General features: G+C 49.8%; 3 protein-coding genes across 5 annotated transcripts; 1 reads left to right on the plus strand and 2 right to left on the minus strand.

The window, feature by feature from the left end:
- Positions 1 to 72: 72 nt before the first annotated feature.
- On the plus strand, positions 73 to 2,321 carry LOC134023997 (uncharacterized). The gene is made up of 7 exons (XM_062466366.1): positions 73 to 288; positions 527 to 823; positions 936 to 1,170; positions 1,272 to 1,462; positions 1,565 to 1,666; positions 1,760 to 1,806; positions 1,910 to 2,321. The coding sequence occupies exons 1-7, from the start codon at positions 243 to 245 to the stop codon at positions 2,024 to 2,026; spliced, it is 1,035 nt and encodes a 344-aa protein (XP_062322350.1). The 5' UTR covers positions 73 to 242; the 3' UTR covers positions 2,027 to 2,321.
- Positions 2,322 to 3,573: 1,252 nt separating this feature from the next.
- Positions 3,574 to 13,952, minus strand: setdb1b (SET domain bifurcated histone lysine methyltransferase 1b). Of its 3 annotated transcripts, none has more exons than XM_062465954.1 (28): positions 13,878 to 13,952; positions 12,859 to 13,062; positions 12,421 to 12,590; positions 12,256 to 12,308; positions 12,045 to 12,153; positions 11,731 to 11,913; positions 11,177 to 11,378; positions 10,986 to 11,059; positions 10,711 to 10,901; positions 10,346 to 10,475; positions 9,825 to 9,942; positions 9,674 to 9,710; positions 9,629 to 9,643; positions 9,288 to 9,397; positions 8,755 to 8,868; positions 8,188 to 8,638; positions 7,672 to 7,933; positions 7,498 to 7,588; positions 7,286 to 7,402; positions 6,947 to 7,116; positions 6,160 to 6,402; positions 5,904 to 6,065; positions 5,655 to 5,781; positions 5,465 to 5,510; positions 5,265 to 5,367; positions 4,615 to 4,865; positions 4,409 to 4,497; positions 3,574 to 4,241 (listed from the first exon to the last, which is right to left on the minus strand). In XM_062465954.1, exons 1-28 carry the CDS (start codon positions 13,907 to 13,909, stop codon positions 4,124 to 4,126), a joined length of 3,972 nt encoding a protein of 1,323 aa, XP_062321938.1. In that variant the 5' UTR covers positions 13,910 to 13,952; the 3' UTR covers positions 3,574 to 4,123. The 3 variants fall into 3 exon arrangements, with proteins under 3 accessions (XP_062321938.1, XP_062321937.1, XP_062321939.1); XM_062465953.1 differs by having other exon boundaries at positions 12,045 to 12,159; XM_062465955.1 differs by lacking the exons at positions 9,288 to 9,397; positions 9,629 to 9,643; positions 9,674 to 9,710 and having other exon boundaries at positions 12,045 to 12,159.
- A 653-nt stretch (positions 13,953 to 14,605) lies between these two features.
- On the minus strand, positions 14,606 to 15,134 carry LOC134024014 (cortexin domain containing 2-like). The gene has a single exon (XM_062466386.1). It carries the CDS (start codon positions 15,001 to 15,003, stop codon positions 14,812 to 14,814), a length of 192 nt encoding a protein of 63 aa, XP_062322370.1. The 5' UTR covers positions 15,004 to 15,134; the 3' UTR covers positions 14,606 to 14,811.
- Positions 15,135 to 18,093: the final 2,959 nt, after the last annotated feature.

The raw sequence follows: 18,093 nt of genomic DNA on the forward strand, positions 1-18,093 counted from the left end.
GGTGGTGTAGCGCTGCAGGTCAATGTGATGTAAAGGACGCTGGGTGTCTTCAACGGTTGTTTTACTGTTAGTGTTTTCTAAATCATCAAACAACTGTGGTGTCGGAAGAGAAAAAACGAGCCGTTTGTTCCGAGTTGAAGGTACGGAGGGCGTAGGACGCCTCAACACCAAAGGGACGCTCTCCTCTAATCTGTTTGAATACTTTCTTACGGAATTCTTAGGTCAAACAGTTAGGTCACAAAATGTATGCTCTTTTTGCTCTCATAAACGCATGGTCAACTCTTATAGGTAAGTCATAATATCATATAGGCTATTAAAATGCAATCCTATAGGCTAAATGTGTAGGCTAAATGAGATTTGATCGGAATGTATTCAATGTAGTCCAAATAATTTGAGGATAATATAAAATGTCTGTCATCAAGAATTACCTTTATGTCATCATCTTTACAACTCAACGGTTTATAACCCTAACCCACAGGTTACTTTAATCTAAACTAAATGTAGGCTTACATGTTTTTCGTTTCAGCGAGTGTTGAAACAAGTTCCGTTATCTACTCTGAGGTAGGAGAGAACGTGTTCATACCATGCCACTGCGATAGTAAATGTAATTCGATACTATTGAACTGGTTACGCATCCAGCAAAACGGATCACTGGAAATCATTAACACGAATGGAGAGCGGTTCCTGACAAATGGTTTGACAAATGGTTTGACAGGACTTCAGATTTTACACGTGGACAAGTCAGACTCCGGGCGTTACTACTGCGGAGAGCAGGTCAACTATCAGGGATTCCATGGCGATGGTGTGATTTTGCATGTCGAAGGTTAGCAGTTTTATAATATATAGGCAACAATTAAGAGATCAGTCATCAAACTAGCCTAAATTATGACCTTGCAGCATGTTTTAATCGTGTAATGTCTGTCTTCATTCTTAAGAGGCCTCGTCAATGGCTAACTACAATAAAATCAGTCCTAAAGCTATTTTGCTGACTGAGGACCAAAGCGATGAACAGGAAATAAATGATTTGGATGATGACATTGGAGAAAGGCACCACAGATTGCGTTGCGTTGTAAACGGGCTCAGCTCACCAACGGTCACAATTCAATTCCTGTCATCAAAGGGAGCGAAATCTGAGGGCCAAACATGGACATCGTTGATGAAGAATAACCAGTAAGACGATTTTTTGTTTGTCAATAGATTGAACCCATACGTCTATCAATATTGTCCTACACCCATACAATTGTTTTAGCTGACCATCATGTCTTTTTTAGATATTCTGTACTAAGTGCATATAAGGTGAGATCAGTTTGGTACAGAGGCAGAAATGAAGATCATAAACATTACGGGAGAGAGGAGACTGAAGAAGGTTGGAATGTGACAGCGTGGTGGTGCGAAGTTCAAACTGGAAAGAACCGCACACTGAAAAGCAACGAAACTGTTCTTTTCCAACAGTCACACCCTGGTCAGAAACACACTTCCTCCTTTGTACAACATCAATACTAATGAAGACAGATATGATTGGGATTTTTTTTCATGAGCCATAATCTTGTTTTTGTCTTTTCAGACGTGTGTTTGCCTTTACTGTATTCAGCTGTGGCAGTTGCAGGGCTGTGTGTGGTGTTCATCATCATTATCACAGCTCACGCAGTTTGGAGCATGCGTCAAGGTAACCATGACTACAAGTACTCCAATGTGTAGAACGCCACATTAACGGGCAGTGACTGAAATGTTTTGTGTCTTACAAAACTGTGGACTTCAGGTACAGCTGTTCCACAGGATCAAGGTTCTCCCATGCATGACCTTCAGGTGAATACTAAACCATTCACAATGTACATGACGCATCTACTGAGACAAAGTCTTCTGTGGGAATCTAATAGAATCTAATTAATAGATCAAATCTAATTTTCAGACAGATGTGACGTACGCCAGTGTAATGTTCAACCAATCAGCTGGGCCAGGAAGAAGACAGCGTTACAACCCTGAAGACAATCAGCAATACACTGTTCTCAGATACAGCCAGAAGTGAACAGAGTTCAGCACCCTCATTTAAACACAAACTACACTTCAGCAAAATGACCAAAGAAAACCCACCTGTATGCAAATCCAGGGCTGGCCCAAGCCTTTATGGGGCCTTAAGCAGATTTTTATTTTAATTAAGGGGAGTCAGGTGGCTGAGCAGTTAGGGAATCGGGCTAGTAATCAGAAGGTTGCCGGTTCGATTCCCTGCCGTGCAAAATGACGTTGTGTCCTTGGGCAAGGCACTTCACCCTACTTGCCTCGGGGGGAATGTCCCTGTACTTGTACAAAATGTACTTACTGTAAGTCGCTCTGGATAAGAGCGTCTGCTAAATGACTAAATGTAAATCTAAATTAAGCTGTAATTTCATGCAGCCGCTTAGTTCGCTTATGCCTTGGGCCGGCTCTGTGCAAATATATTGCTACCAAAGAACGTGTAAAATGTTACAGTAAATAAATTAATGTATTACCTGCTGATTACTGATGATTTATTTAATTTATGCTGATTTGAATCTTCTCAACCTAATTGGAGGTGTGTGGTCAAACTAACAGACAAGGAAGAGTTGACCCATCGACAGTAACAGGCGCATATGTGTGACTGCATGTACCTGATTCATAGCCACCCGGAGCAGGTCATTCATGTGCTGTTGGGGGTTGCAAATCCCAGGGTCTCCATAGAGCAGATGTTCTGACTGTCCTGATACTCCTGGATGAGCAGCAAGGTGGAGTACAGAGGGATGTGGAGTTAGACACACACACAAGGCTAATGCTGCCACTGTGCTGAACATCTGAAAGCTATCAGAAAGTGTGTTTACCTGAGGCACAGATAGCGGGGCCTGGATCTGGGTCAGGGCATCGTTCTGGTGAAGCAGTGTAGCCAGCGTGGAGACTGATCCAGCCCCAGGCCTCTTAAAGACAGCAGGCTGGAGGAGGGCCAGGGGACAGAATTAGATCCAAGTACAAAAGGCTGATGCTGCCAAAATGTGTCTGAACGCCTGCTTCGTACCTCTTGAGATTGACAAAGCCGAAACCACGGTAACTTCCCTTGTCATCAGTCACGACACAGATGCTTGAGGTCAGACCAGATCTGTCGGGCCTCTCGACTCTCAGAAGCCCTCTGATCCGTTTCCATCCCTTGTGCAAGATTTTTTTTTTTTTCGCCAGACACAATGCTAACTTATTTTTGGAAGATTTTTTTCAAAAACATTTCTTTTTAACCTCTCAAAAGTTTTTTTCTAAAATATTGTGCAACCTTTCTAAAAAAAAAATCTCTCACCACACACAGTGAAAGGAGAGGAGAACAAAGAAGTCTGAAACAGAAGATTAAAGCAGGGCAGAACACAATAGAGTACAGTAGAATATAGTAAAGTCCTCATCTTCAAGTACTGAATTATGCCAACTTAGTTTGTTTTTTTTTCAAAAATATTTTTTCAACCCTTAAAAAACAAACAAAAAAAACGAACGTTTTTTCTTTTCATTTTATTATTCTGAACCAATAAAGTAATAAGGTAAACTTGCACTGCTGTTCCGTCAATGCCAACTCAGTTCCGGGTCATATGTGGAAAATGAACGTTTATTCTAACGTAAACAAATCAGTTTGGCAGACAAATAAACACAAACAAAGTGAGCACACAAACAGTTATAATACAAAAATTACAACTGGAAATATAACACAAGAATTTGAGTCTACATTGATGTACCCCCTCTCTTGTTTACTTTGTAGTAAGTATAGCAGAGAGATGTAGAAAAAAGGTAAAAAAAACTAAAACGTAATACAATTTGAAATGTCACAGCTCCTAGAAGAGTAGCTTAGTGACTGGATGGTGGCTGGTCTTCCAGACATGAAGTCTGCTCTCCACCCTCACTCTGTACCCAGAGAGGAGGAGGGCACAGGGGCACACAGAGAGGAGGGCACAGGGGCACACAGAGAGGAGGGCACACAGAGACATGATGTCCTGCTCTGTACCCAGAGAGGAGGAGGGCACAGGGGTACAGAGAGAGAGAGAAGGGGGTATATGTGTGGGTGGAGGTACAAGAGAGAGAGAGAGAGGGGGGATGTGTGGAGGTACATTTAGTCATTTTTTTTTATTTTTATCAGGTACACTGATCACAGCAGCCTCCCTCTGCACTCTGTTGATCCACAACAGCAGAGTAGCTCCTTGCCCTCCACACTGCCCACCTCGTAGTTGTAGTCCCAGGTGAGCTCTGTGCCTGCACGGATACGCCTGAACACACACACGCACACACACACACACGGTCAAAATCGGTATACAAATGCTCCATTCTTAAATCAACTCTACTGAAGAGCAACACAGTTCCAGTATTGTATTAAATATTTCAACCAAGAAACTGACGACTGTTTAAGTCTTGAGTTGTGCACTTGCTGACTCACTTGCTGGCGAAGAAAGCTACCCAGGGGAAGCGCAGGTCGTGTGTGTCCACAAACACATTCTGGACAAACAGGTTGGGGCTGCAGCTATGCTGTTAGGCAGAACACAGGGAGAACCATCAGCGAACACAGATTTAGAAAACAAACATTCCCAGATATTACAAACCAGAAACCCCCAGTCTGGTGGACGTCTGGGACAAGAGACTCACGTTGAGGTAGCGTCCGAGGTTGCCCTCCAGCTTGGCATCGATGATGTAGCAAGACTCTTCACCGTCAAAGAACTGACGAGTGTTCTGGGGGCCGCCGTCCCCCGCTCCTCCCCCCTGGCTCTGGGGCCCCCCAGCCTGCACCCCAGGCCCCGCCCCAGCCACACTGGGGCCATGCTTCACCATCATGCTGTGGGAGCCCTTGAGGGCGATGCCCCGCGTGGACTTCACCGCCACCTGCCGCTTCACCACTCCTGAGGCAGGAGGGGGAGGTGGGAGAGGGAGGCAGGACTCGTTAGGGAAGACAGAAGAGCTGACGTAGCGTGTTCTCTAGCCCTCCTCGTCACACACACTCAACCCCCCCCTCTTCCTCCTCGTCACACACACTCAACCCCCCCCTCTTCCTCCTCGTCACACACACTCAACCCCCCCCTCTTCCTCCTCGTCACACACACTCAACCCCCCCCTCTTCCTCCTCGTCACACACACTCAACCCCCCCCCCTCTTCCTCCTCGTCACACACACTCAACCCCCCCCTCTTCCTCCTCGTCACACACACTCAACCACCCCCTCTTCCTCCTCGTCACACACACACTCAACCCCCCCCTCTTCCTCCTCGTCACACACACTCAACACCCCCTCTTCCTCCTCACCTTGGATCGTCTTCTCCCTCTCCTTGTCGTCCGATCCCGAGCTGATGGTCTGAACGTCATCGCTGTCAGACAGAGTCATCACTTCCTGTTTCTTCCCGCCCTCCTACCACAGCAACACAACATCAAGATCAAGCAAACACTTCAAAACAGTCCATCCAACAGAAAGCTGAACTAAGGATCATCTCTGGATCCCCTCTCACCGTCTTCTCCAGCTTCAGGCCCTCCATCTTGACGGCGGTCTGAGAGGTGGAGGGTTGGCTGGTCAGAGAGGTGGAGGGTTGGCTGGTCAGAGAGGTGGAGGGTTGGCTGGTCAGAGAGGTGGAGGGTTGGCTGGTCAGAGAGGTGGAGGGTTGGCTGGTCAGAGAGGTGGAGGGTTGGCTGGTCAGAGAGGTGGAGGGTTGGCTGGTCAGCCAGGACGCCACCTTGCTCTTCCCCGTCTCCTCCAGCAGGTGGGGGGACTTGCTGTCCTCTGGCCCCCCTGCCGAGGCACTGACCCCATCTTTACTGTCCTGGCTCCCTGGACAGGCCGAGAGAGAGAGAGATATGAGGAGGAGGGAGAGTAGAGAGACTTGAAGAGAACAATTCTCCTTTACATGAAGCTGCAGCGAGTACACACACACCCCCCACACACACACACACCTTCCTTGATGCCCTTGGCCTGCCTGCGTGTGGTGTAACTCCTCCACACAGAGTTGGTGCTGTGGTAGGGGTCCTTCTTGAACGTGTCGTCTGAACTGTCGCTCTCGTCGTTAGAGTCATCCTCTCCGTTGCTGTCGCCGTCCTTGGAGGAGTCGTCATTATCTGAGGGAGGAGAGAGGAAGAACCACCATGTTAGCTCTGGTCAGCTCTCTTCCGCCATCTAGCTTTCTGATGATGACCCAGTGTGACCTCTGACCTTTGGCCTTTGCCCTGGAGCGGTCGGGCTTACTGCCGGGCTTGTTGAGGCCCAGGCTGGTGGAGAGAGACACCTTCAGCCGGCTGAGATCCACCCCGCTGCCATCGCTGTCCGAGCAGTGGGCCTCGCTCTCGTAGCCCTCCTTGAAGTTCTCCACACTCTCGATGTGGTCCAGGTTGGCGAAGTACTCGTCCCCCATCTCCAGGCCCTCCTTGTCCGCAAAGTCGTCAGTCAGGATCTTACCTGTCGACCCGCCGTTGAGGAAGGAGGAGGAAAAAGGGGTGGGGGGGATAAAAGTTAAATGACACCAACCAACTCCGCCTCTCCCCCGCCTCTCCCCCGCCTCTCCCCCGCCTCCCCCCCGCCTCTCACCTGCCTCCCCCATCTCTCCCCTGCCTCCCCTACCTCCCCCATCTCTCCCATGCCTCCCCCATCTCTCCCCTGCCTCGCCCATCTCTCCCCCTCTCTCTCCCTGCCTCCCCCATCTCTCCCCTGCCTCCCCCATCTCTCCCCTGCCTCCCCCACCTCTCATCTGCCTCCCCCACCTCTCATCTGCCTCCCCCACCTCTCATCTGCCTCCCCCACCTCTCATCTGCCTCCCACACCTCTCATCTGCCTCCCCCACCTCTCATCTGCCTCCCACACCTCTCATCTGCCTCCCACACCTCTCATCTGCCTCCCCATCTCTCTCCCTGCCTCGCCCACCTCCCCCATCTCTCTCCCCACCTCCCCCATCTCTCTCCCTGCCTCCCCTACCTCCCCCACCTCCCCCCGCGCTCCTCCTCACCGGCGTAGATGCAGACGAAGGAGCCCTTGGCCACATCGTCCAGACAGCGGATGCCCCAGCCCTTGTTCTGGGTCTTAAAGAGCTGCAGACAGACCTGCAGGCCGTGCTGCACCAGCCGGTTGGTGCACATCTCTGCGCAGCACTTACAGCGCTTGTTACACTCGTAGATCCTGGTGGGGACGGGGGCGAGAGGGAAGGAAAATCAAACACACTCTCTGACGCTCCACAGGCTTAAGGTACGACTCTGCATGTGACATGGTGCACTGGTTTGGAATGGCGGAGGCCCTGCATGTGTGTGTAGTGTGTGTGTAATGTGTGTAGTGTGTGTGTGTGTCTCACCCTGTGGGCAGACACTCCTCCAGCCTCTTGTTCAGGTACCCAGCGTGGGGGTTCGCCTGCCCACCCGGGGTGCAGGCGCTGGCCTGGAGGGTCAGCTGGTGACAGGCACACTTGGACCTGCAGAGGAGGCACAGGGTCAAGGGTCAACAGAGGGGCAACACAGGCCAGCAGACCAGGGGGTCAAAGTTCAGGGGGGGGTCAAGGGTACTGACTTGTCCCTGCAGCCGTCGGTGCAATCACAGCCCACCAGGAACTGTGGGCTGGTGTTGATGAAGACACCGTCCTCTGGGATACGCTCCTTACCTGGAGAACAGCACAGTCTGGTCACACACTCTCTCACACCACAACACTCTCACACCAACCCTCTCTCCCCCTCCCAGACTTACTGTAGGCCACACTGGGCGGGGGGGTGATGTCGATCTCGTTGACGCAGGACAGAGGGATGTCTTCCTTGCCCTTGGTGATGTCTCGGATGTAGTAGAAGGGCTCCTGGGGCTGGAAGCGCCGGTCCACCAGCACGTAGGGGTCCAGGCAGAACATCTCCAGGAAGATGAAGTCACAGTGGGTCTGGAACAGGTAGCGCTGGATCTCCGCCATGTTGCGCAGACACAGGCCACATGGGGCTTTGTAGATCACATGGAACGACACCTGGACGGGCGTGGGAGGAGCTGGTCAGCCGTCAATCAATTCTTGTAATAAAGAGTTGAGACCCGTCTCCATGATCTCCTGATTATCCCAACCTGAACTCAAACTGCTACAGCCACCAACACCCTCCCTCCCTCCCTCCCTCTCTCTCTCCCTCCCACCCTCTCTCCCTCCCCCTCCCTCCCTCTCCCTCCCTCCCCCCCTCCCTCCCTCCCTCCCTCCTAGGCAGTGCTGTTGTGCAGTGAGCCCCGCCTTACCTTGCGGTTAATTTTCCGTCGGCCAGTCAGGCGCCTGTAGTCGTACAGCAGGGGGATGAGCAGGGGGTTCTTGCCCCTGTGGAAGTCCGGCCGGGGGGGGCGGATGCGGTTGAGGCAGGCCGGCTGGCAGGCGTGGGGGAGGTAGAACACACGGTCCTTGGGGGCCCGGTAGGAAGACTCTTGGGGGATGCGGTCGCTGACAACCAGGTGGGGGGTCGTCACGGGGACGGCAGGCGGGGCCAAGGGGGGCGGGGCCAAGGGGGGCGGGGCCAAGGGGGGCGGGGCCAAGGGGGGCGGGGCCACAGGGGGCGGGGCCACAGGGGGCGGGGCCACAGGGGGCGGGGGAGGAGGAGGGGGGGGAGGAGCCGGAGGCTGCAGGGGCTGTATGGGGTGATGGGCCTGGGGGAGAGGGGTCAGGATCTGGGTCGTACCTGGTTTGAGGACAAACACTCTGTGGGACGAGAGACAGAGAGACAGAGAGTGGAGGCTTGTAAGAAGTCAGTCGTATGCTCCGCAGGCGGGTGGTGGTGGGAGTGGCTTTACTGGTGGTGGTGAGTGTCTGCTCACCTGGAGGGGCTGTTTGGGAGCACTGTGGCCATAGGAGTGGGCGTGATCTTATTCCCCACTCCTCCGGGAGAAGGGACAAACTGGGGGGAAGTCTTCTTGGTCATCTGTTTGTTACTGAGAGAAAGAGACTCTTGTTTAGAGGGAGGATGTGTGCTAGACTCCTGTCTCCTGTGTGACTTCAGTCTAGGTTCTGGAGTTCCAGTCAGCTGAGTGTAGAGAGAAGAATGCCAGATAAGAAATAGGACTCAGGAATAATAAGACGTTGGTCTGCTGCAAAGTCTCTGTGAGCTTCAGAGGTGTGACTATGTCATCTGTATCATATGTTCATTTGGAATTCATATTTATGATGTACAGTTTATGTACCCTTAGTATAGATAGTCCACATATTTACATTTTAGGTATATGTTTATTGTATGCACCTTCCTGCCTAAGCAAATTCCTTGTCTGTGCAAACTTTCATGGCGAATAAATCCCATTCTGATTCTGATCAATCAGGATATTCTTGATCCATACATCAAGACCTCATGACTCACCCCTCACCCTGACTCCCCCTCACACTGGCCTCATCTCCTGGGTGAGGTTCAGACACCTCTGGCTGCAGTCCACCTGCGGTGTCTACCTGCTCCTGCACCACCTCATCCACCTTCTCCTGATCCACCTGCATCACCTCCACCTTCTCTCCATCCACCTGCAGCACCTCATCCACCTGCTCCTCATCCACCTGCTCCTCATCCACCTGCTCATCATCCACCTGCTCCTCATCCACCTGCTCCTCATCCACCTGCTCCTCATCCACCTGCACCTCCTCCACCTGCTCCTCATCCACCTTCTCCTCATCCACCTGCAGCACCTCATCCACCTGCACCTCCTCCACCTGCTCTCCATCCACCTGCTCCTCATCCACCTGCACCTCCTCCACCTGCTCTCCATCCAGCTGCTTAGACCTGACTGGCTGGCTAGTAGTAACAGTTATTTACCACACATGAATAAAGAACACAAAGAAGTGTAGGTCCATAGCTACTCCCAAACACTGTGTGAGCCAAGTGACTGTCCTCCTGTGTGTTACTCACTCAATCCACCCAGGGCCGATGGGCTGTGACCGTGTGGTGGTGGAGGGGGGGTTCAGGGGCGTCCCGGAGGTCCCCTCACTGGTGTACTGCACCACTGGGCCCTTGGCCCTTACAGCACCTGCACACACACTGATCAGACCCACTGTGCTACTGTGTGTCTGCAGTGCTACTGTGTGATTGGGAGTGTCTGTGTTGTTGTTGTGTGGGGTGGATAGTGTGTGTGTGTAGGGGTGTATAGAGCGAGAGCGAGAGAGAGAGCGAGAGAGAGAGCGAGAGCGAGAGCGCGAGAGCGAGAGCGCGAGAGAGAGCGCGCGCGAGAGAGCGAGAGCGAGAGCGCGAGAGAGAGCGCGCGCGAGAGAGCGAGAGCGAGAGCGAGAGCGAGAGAGCGAGAGCGAGAGCGCGCGAGAGAGCGCGCGAGAGAGAGCGCGAGAGAGAGCGCGCGCGAGAGACCGCCGCGAGAGCGAGAGCGCGCGAGAGAGCGAGAGAGAGAGAGAGAGCGCGAGAGCGAGTGTGTGTGTTACCCATGTTGGGCCTGGTCCTCTGCTGGCCTGCCAGCTTCTTCTCCTGGGAGTTGGCCGTGTTCATCTTCAGGTTGAACATGGGCTCCAGGCGCGTGGAGCCCCTGTAGATCCACTCACTCCTCTTGTCATCCTGACGAGAGCAGCACCACACATTACCACCAGGGGGCACTCAACCCCAGTATAATACCTCCATCCGGAGGTGCAGGAATCAAGGCCAGGTCAATCTAAAATGATCTATAGCAGCCATGTTCCCGACCCGAATCTCTTTCTCCTCCAGTACCTCAAACCAACGTAAATCACAAAAAAACATTGACAGATTTCCAGCACACGCAGAAGGTTTGATACGCCCGGCTGTGATGTCATACCAGGAAGAGGATCTTGACGAGGCTCCCGTCCACCTCGTCCACACGGCTCCTCCACCAGGTTCCCTCCCACTCCGTCTTAATGACCTGCCCCGCCTTCAGCAGAACCATGGGCCTGTTGGGGTACGCCGTTATGTACTCCTCGATGAAGTCCCTGCACGACGCGTCCTCGATGTCCTCCCAGGTCCGCTTCACTGGGAGAGGGGTGAGGGGAGGAGGGAGGTTTTACTGTGCTGAGGTGTAGCTTGTCTGAGGAGGAAGAGGAAGAGGAGTCTTACGTGGTCTGCAGACAGGGTACAGCTCTGGCAGGGTCACATATGAAGCATAACCATCGTCGAAGAAGATCAGGAACCTGTAAATAAACACAGTTTTTCAGCTCATGAAGGCTTGAGAGTGTGTGCCTTGCTGACCATGTCGGAGGGTTTGGATTGTTTACCACACCGTTTATTCAACCCAACTCTCCACTCACCTCATGCGATTCTTGTTGTTGGGCATCTCTGCCACGATGCCAGCGTACAGCCACACCTGGTTCCCATCCTTGTACTTGGCGACCACGCGGGCGCCCACATACAGCCTCTCCAGGGTGGGGTGGTAGTCGAACGCCACATGGTTCCCTGACAGCAGGCTCTTGCCCTTGTTCTCAAACTTCACCTTGTACTTCAAACCGCTCCCTGCACACAGGGAAGGAAAGGAAGGGTCGTTCTCTCAAATGTAACGTCACGTACAGATAAATATTCTATTATTGGGAGTCAGGTGGCTGAGCGGTTAGGGAATCGGGCTAGTAATCAGAAGGTTGCCAGTTCGATTCCCGGCCGTGCCAAATGACGTTGTGTCCTTGGGCAAGGCACTTCACCCTACTTGCTTCAGGGGGAATGTCCCTGTACTTACTGTAAGTCGCTCTGGATAAGAGCGTCTGCTAAATGACTAAATACCATTCTTCACATGCTACGGATGTGTGTGTGTGTGTGTGTGTGTGTCTGTGTGTGTGTGTTGAGAATGCGTACAAATGATCACATGTCCTACCGACAGGGCTGATGGCGATGAGAGTGCCTCTGTGCCAGGTTTTAGTGCGTTTCTTTCCCAGAATGCTCATCTCCACCAGGAGCTCGTCCTCCTTCAGGGAGGGGTTGGGCTGCGTGGCCGGGCCGCCAGGAGCCTGGTACATCACCACCGCCGGCAGGTGCATCCTGGAGGACTGGACCACGGCTGGAGGACAGAAACCACACACACACACACACACACGGGTAAGCTTGTCCTCTCATCTCAAGGTCCTCCGAGGGATACTTTGATAGGATGCAGTACAGTAGATCATGAGTGATGTTGGTGTGCCTTCCCACCTGACTGTATAGTGGGTTTAGACGGTACAGCGGTGGTGGGGGTCTTGTTGACCATCTGCACCAGTGTCTGGACCTGCTGGGACGACCTCTTGATGGCTGCGGATGCCTCCTGAAACTGACAAACATTTAAAACAACCACAGAACAGGGGTCCATTTTGATTTCAGTTCATTTTGAGAGTGTGTTCTCATGGTGGCAGGTCTCTGTTCTTACTGCTGCATCCTTGACAGGAGTCACAGGAGTCACAGGCGTCTTAGGCGGCACTACTGTATACAGAGGGGGAACACAGAGGAACACGGATCAGAACAACTCCCTCTTTCGCACAAACCTAACATTGGTGAACCCGGCACTAGTATGAAACGGCCCAGGCATACGTACAGCAGCCCACAGCGATGACGTCATCGTCCTCGTCGTCATCGATCTCGATGACCTCCAAGGGTTTCCTCTCTCCTCCAACTCCTCCCTCGTCCTCGGAGCTGCTCTCCTTGTAGACCAGCCCCCTCTGGCCATAGGCCCGCTTCACCAGGGACGCACACTCCTGGATGGACCTGCTCAGACAGATGGGAGTGCAATGACGCCAACACCCTGAACAGGGATGGTTCTAGAACCACTGTACCGTTAGAGGGTGTTAATGTTAAACATTATTGCTGTCGTATCGTTTTCTTCACTGCATTTCAGGCATTCACAGACTAAAAGACCATGTTTATAATTATTCAGACTCTACATTTAGGGGGGCCACGCTTGTTGCCCCCTCCCCCATTGAACTACCCAAAACATTGAGCTACTTCAGAGTCTAGACCCAGACAGTCCACTCACTGGTTGGCGTTGTCCAAGAGTGATTCAACAGTAGCCTTCTCTTTCTCCCGCTGCTCCACCCAGTCCTTCAGCTCAGCCAGCTGGGCTTTCCTCTGTCTCACCGCCTCACTTCTCTCCACCTCGTCGTCTATCCACTTCCTAAGCTCGTCCAAGGAGACACCCAGCTCCTCCTCCAGGCCCGAATCCCAACCCTCCACCTCCATACTGAGAGAGACGGAGAGATAGCGAGACCGTGGAGAGAAGAGCGGTAGTTGGTGGACAGGGCTACACGATAGCTACATTGCTTGCTTGCAAAGTACGAAGATGCAGTACGGAGCAATTTGGTTAAAACAAGTATTCTTATGTTCAAGGGATACTTTTCTTAACGATGGGATTGGTTAACTCGTATGCTAGCATTGACCATGCTGTGTTTTTTGTGGTTTGGTTTGAAGGTAGTTTTACTAACACGTTCAATCGAACATTTGAAGATGTGTAAAAACTTTATCATATGACCCATCATCTATATATTTACCACTATTGACACCATACAATAGAAATGGTCACAAATCTACACACGATGTAAACACACAAATTACGTCCACCAGGATTGTTGCTACCAGTGCCAGGGAACCTACAGCGTAAACTAGCAGGTATAAATACAGCACGCTAGAACTAGCGGAGCGCGTATTTCTGAAAAGTGTAAAGCCAGGTAATGTGCGGCCACCACTTAGTCTGCAAGCGGTCTAACCAAATATAAAAACAAATGTGCACTACGCTTCAACACGGAGTCGATTACCAACTTGCAAGACATTTTGCTTACCGAGTGCTTGTACTTGTGCCTGCTAGCATAATAAGCTAGCTAGCGAAATAGACTGGCTAGCCAGCTAGTAGCAAGTTTGTTTCACTAGTAGCGGGACAAAGTTAGCCAACGCTGGCAAGCTTTTAGAAAGTATCTTCTCTAGTTCAATTACGTGTCATCTAGGAATTGAATGCATGCCTTTAAAATACGTATGGCGGTTGATCACAAGTTGAACACTTACTCATCTGCAGCATCCATTCCACAAGCCTCCATAGATAGGTTACATATTCTTCTGTTGATGCTGTGGTTGATTGCAACCAAGCATTACCGCCATCTCCTGTTCGGGGGGTGTTTTATTTGAATTTTTTACTATTACCCCCATCCAAGTTTCTCGAAGTTAGGTCTACTTATCTCCCTTCGGCTGCTGGTGGTGTTTCTGGTTGTTCCCTCAGTATACCTGTGGCTCGTCCAATAATTGTACATAGCGGGACAAGTTATCTCTTACTTCTCAGAGTGAGAAACACAAGGTGTTGGGTGATACATGGTTGAAATGTGTGAGTCTCAAGGCGAATGCAGTGGGTCGTTACCGGAAACTATCCCGTGATAGTGAAACCATCTTCCAAAGACACTCGAAATGTGAGTGTCTTTGCTTTGCTTTGTGGAAGGGCAGGTGTTGTAATATCTCTGTAACTAATCCTCAAATGTGAGCTTTCACACAAAATAAATAATTGACACCTCACCACCATCACAAAAAAAAGCTCTTTACACAAACTCTAATGTAAATTTCTAATTTTGATCTCAAATTTGTCAAAAAGGTTAGACATAATTGACAGGTATCTAATGGTGGACACTTATTATGAAGATGTTAAACTGTAATGACAAAAGTGAAACATGGTGAATATTTGAATATTTATTCTCTCTGACACATTCATGGCATTTTGTTTCATTAGGAGGTCAATGCACATATAAAATTACGATCAAAGAGGCATACAAAAAGCTAGAAAAATGAATCGAACTTGTGTTGAAAAATGTTCAAAGGACAAAGTCAAATCCATTCTACATTGCAATCGTATTTCCAGAGGGCAGTTGCATCCTTTGAGTGGGTAAATCTTGTATGTTTACCCCTCTGGTGGTACAGACCTCCAGTGCAGGACAGTAGCAGGACCGTGAGTGGATCACCCCCCATTCTCATCTGAATCTTGCTGGTACGAGGACACAGAGATGGATCTGTAAGGGTTCAGCACCATCTGGGCGCAGCGCACTATGGTCACCAACAGGAAGGAGCAGAGCAGGAACACAAAGAAGAGGGCAAAGCCCAAGTCCACGTCCACGTCAAACCTGGCAACCGGGAGGAGAGCAGGGTCCATGTTTTCAGAGGAGGAAGACACAGGGGTTGTTGGGCCTTGGTGTGATTCAGGGTCCAGGCTCGCTCTGGTTTGCTCTGCTCACTCCACGTGCTTTGCCAAAGTTTGCTGTCGTAATAAAGGTGCATCCAGACTTGTCTTCCCTTTTTTCTTAAAGTAACGTTCTTGTATTTCAGTTGTTTCAGTTAAATGTGTCAACTCACACTCCTTGCTTCTTTCATTTAAACAAGTCTCTCTCTGTCTCTCTCTCTCTCTCTCTCTCTCTCTCTCTCTCTCTCTCTCTCTCTCTCTGAGAGAGAGCCACAGAGACACCCTCTCCACCTCCTCGCTCGGCCAGTCCCACCCCTAAGGGTTGGATGTACCGATGGACACACATAGCCACGCTTGGCACCTGTGTCCCCAATTAATAGTTAAAGAGGAGTTTGGTAACAATCAGGCCGTTCCTGAGATTAGAACACCCAAGGAAGCCTGTGTCCAACCCCCAGCACAGGGGATGGCCTCTGGAGACACCCCACCTCCACACTGGGTGATCTTAGGCCCAGTTTCCTGGACATGGATTAGGCTAAGCCTAAAGTAAGTGACCATTTTTAATTAGGATTTCCATTGAAAACGTTTTTAGTCTAGGACTAGGCTTAATCCATGTCTGGGAAATGAGGTTTTGTTTGGTCAACACGACACAAAATCGAATCAAACTCTCATGTTTTTGTATGCTCGTCTTAGCAACTGCATTCTGCACGTCGGTGTCTCTTCTTGTGTGTATTTGACTAATGTAGTCTAGGGGTCACAGGGTGCAGCTGTGTGTTGGAGGTTCATGCTACTGTTCTATCACTCATGGATATAGTGTTACCTGACCACAGGAAGGAGCATCACCACAGAGTGGACAACAGAGTGTAAACAGAGCTGCCAACTCTCACGGTTTCGCCGTGTGACACACGCATTTCAACCATTTCTCACGCTCTCACGCCACACATTGTATATCTCACGCTGAAAAGGCAACGCCAGACAAGTAGCCACGCTAACGTTGTAAACAGTAACAGACGAGGCGCAGGTTAACGGAGTGAAGCATCATTGGGCGTACCCTCTCTACAACTAGAGAGGGTACAATTTCTGTGGAAATTGCATTGGTTGCTGATGGGTCAGTTATTTAACTGACATTTTTATTTAACTGATATTTCTGTATATTTTATAAAACTGCATACTTATTACTTATGAAGATTGCATACATTTAAAAGCACACATTTGTTGCTGCTCATTTACAACTCAAAATACTAAGAGTGAAGTCTAGAATGAAACGGTCTTCTCATTTTCCCAGCAAGAGGGAATAGTGAAGCTATAGCAGCCTAGAACTCAGTTTAAAAGTTGCATCAAAACGAAGAAATTGGTCAATGGTCCTAACATCTGACTTAAACGTCCCTTAAGTTTTTCCCTTCTAGTGACATTTTAAAGCATTTGGCCTACTCATATTGCATTCATTCATTAATAAAGAACCCCCCTTTTAAAACAAGCAACAACGTTGTCATCGGTGGTATGTCAGATGAAATACAGGGTGTTGATATCACAGCCTAGAAACATACCTAGGTACATGTTTGGCACCTCCATTGTGTATGTAGTGCAAAAATTGGGCTGTGATGTATTTTTTGTCAGCTGTAACGCTAGGTATATGCAGTACAGACATGTTCACTTCACGTCTGTACTGAACCAGACTTGTATTATTTTACGTAGCCTACTGTGGTCTAATATAATCCTAAACCGTGCAACGATTATGTACAGCGACCCACCAAACAAGCTTGAGTTCAAATACATTATTTAATGTGACATTACATACTGTACATGCAAGTCTTAAATTGCTTACATGTATGATGCACTTGTCGATCAGGCCTCCTACACCAGGGCACGATACTTGCTGAGCAACAGCGCAAACAGGGATACAGCAACACACTAGTGCTGAATAAGTATTTAGCTGCTCGGCTCCATGACGCAGGGTAAGTATGGCTCGTGGGACTGCTCACCAAAAGAACGAAGTGGATCCCACTTGTCTAGCAGATTAAGACATGTTTGTACGTACCTAGAGTAAAATAGCCCCAACTTTCTTATACTTTTAGCTAGGTCTCTAGGTACCTAGCGAAAAGTAGCCTCAACTGTCCTATACTTTTAGCTACGCTACAAGAGGGCTCACTGATATCGCTCTGTCTTACTAGCACGTCGTAGCTATGCGTCGTTGCTAACGTGTGCAGACGTAGTGACGTTACACTAGCACTGAAGTGGCTAGCAAACTAGCTAGCATTCAAGGCACTTTTTGCCAGAAAAACTCCTAAACCGTGCAACGGAACGTAAATCTCAATACAAGCAACGCAATCGTGACCAAGACGAACATTTTGACACCGACGTTGTCTATGGAGTCCAAATATCGAGGGATCCTTAGGGGTGGGAAAATAAATAATAAATAATAATGAATATATATGAGCGAGAACAAAGGTTGTGCCCTTGCCGAAGGCAAAGCACACCCAATAAACACATCCGGCATTTCAGTTGTCCCTTGAGACACTGGAATAGCACAAACAATCAGACAGGACACATGTTCTGCCAACTTCTGGGGTGAGAGAAGTGCAGCGAGATCGCCTGAGGGATAGAAAGAGGAGATGACGTCTTTGTGGCGATCCACTTGAGAGGGGTGGAAGCTGATCCTGGACAAAAACATGCAGATTGGTTGTATTCTGATGCCACTGGAGAGACACGAACGCAAGTTCGGAGTAAATCGAGCCTTTGCAGATAAAAGTGGATCCTCCTGTTGAACGGGAAGCTGCAGAGGGACAGAGTAAAGGGACTAAAAGAGATCGATATAAAACCAGGAAGAGTGAGAATTTAGACAAATATAAAAAATAGAAGCCGTTTACCAACAGACTGAAAAATTGACTCAGAAATACAGCATATGTGTAAATATATCATACATATTAAAAACCTGGGTACAACAGAGCACAGGAAGCCTATTTTAGACAAATGACCGTGTTCAATCCATCTGCCATCACCCAGAGGATGTGAACAAGGGGAGGGGCTGGAGGAAACTGATCCTGAAAGATGGCCACAGATCTGTGT

This window comes from Osmerus eperlanus, chromosome 7 (assembly GCF_963692335.1).
Source record: "Osmerus eperlanus chromosome 7, fOsmEpe2.1, whole genome shotgun sequence".
In the NCBI taxonomy this organism is placed as follows: domain Eukaryota; kingdom Metazoa; phylum Chordata; class Actinopteri; order Osmeriformes; family Osmeridae; genus Osmerus; species Osmerus eperlanus.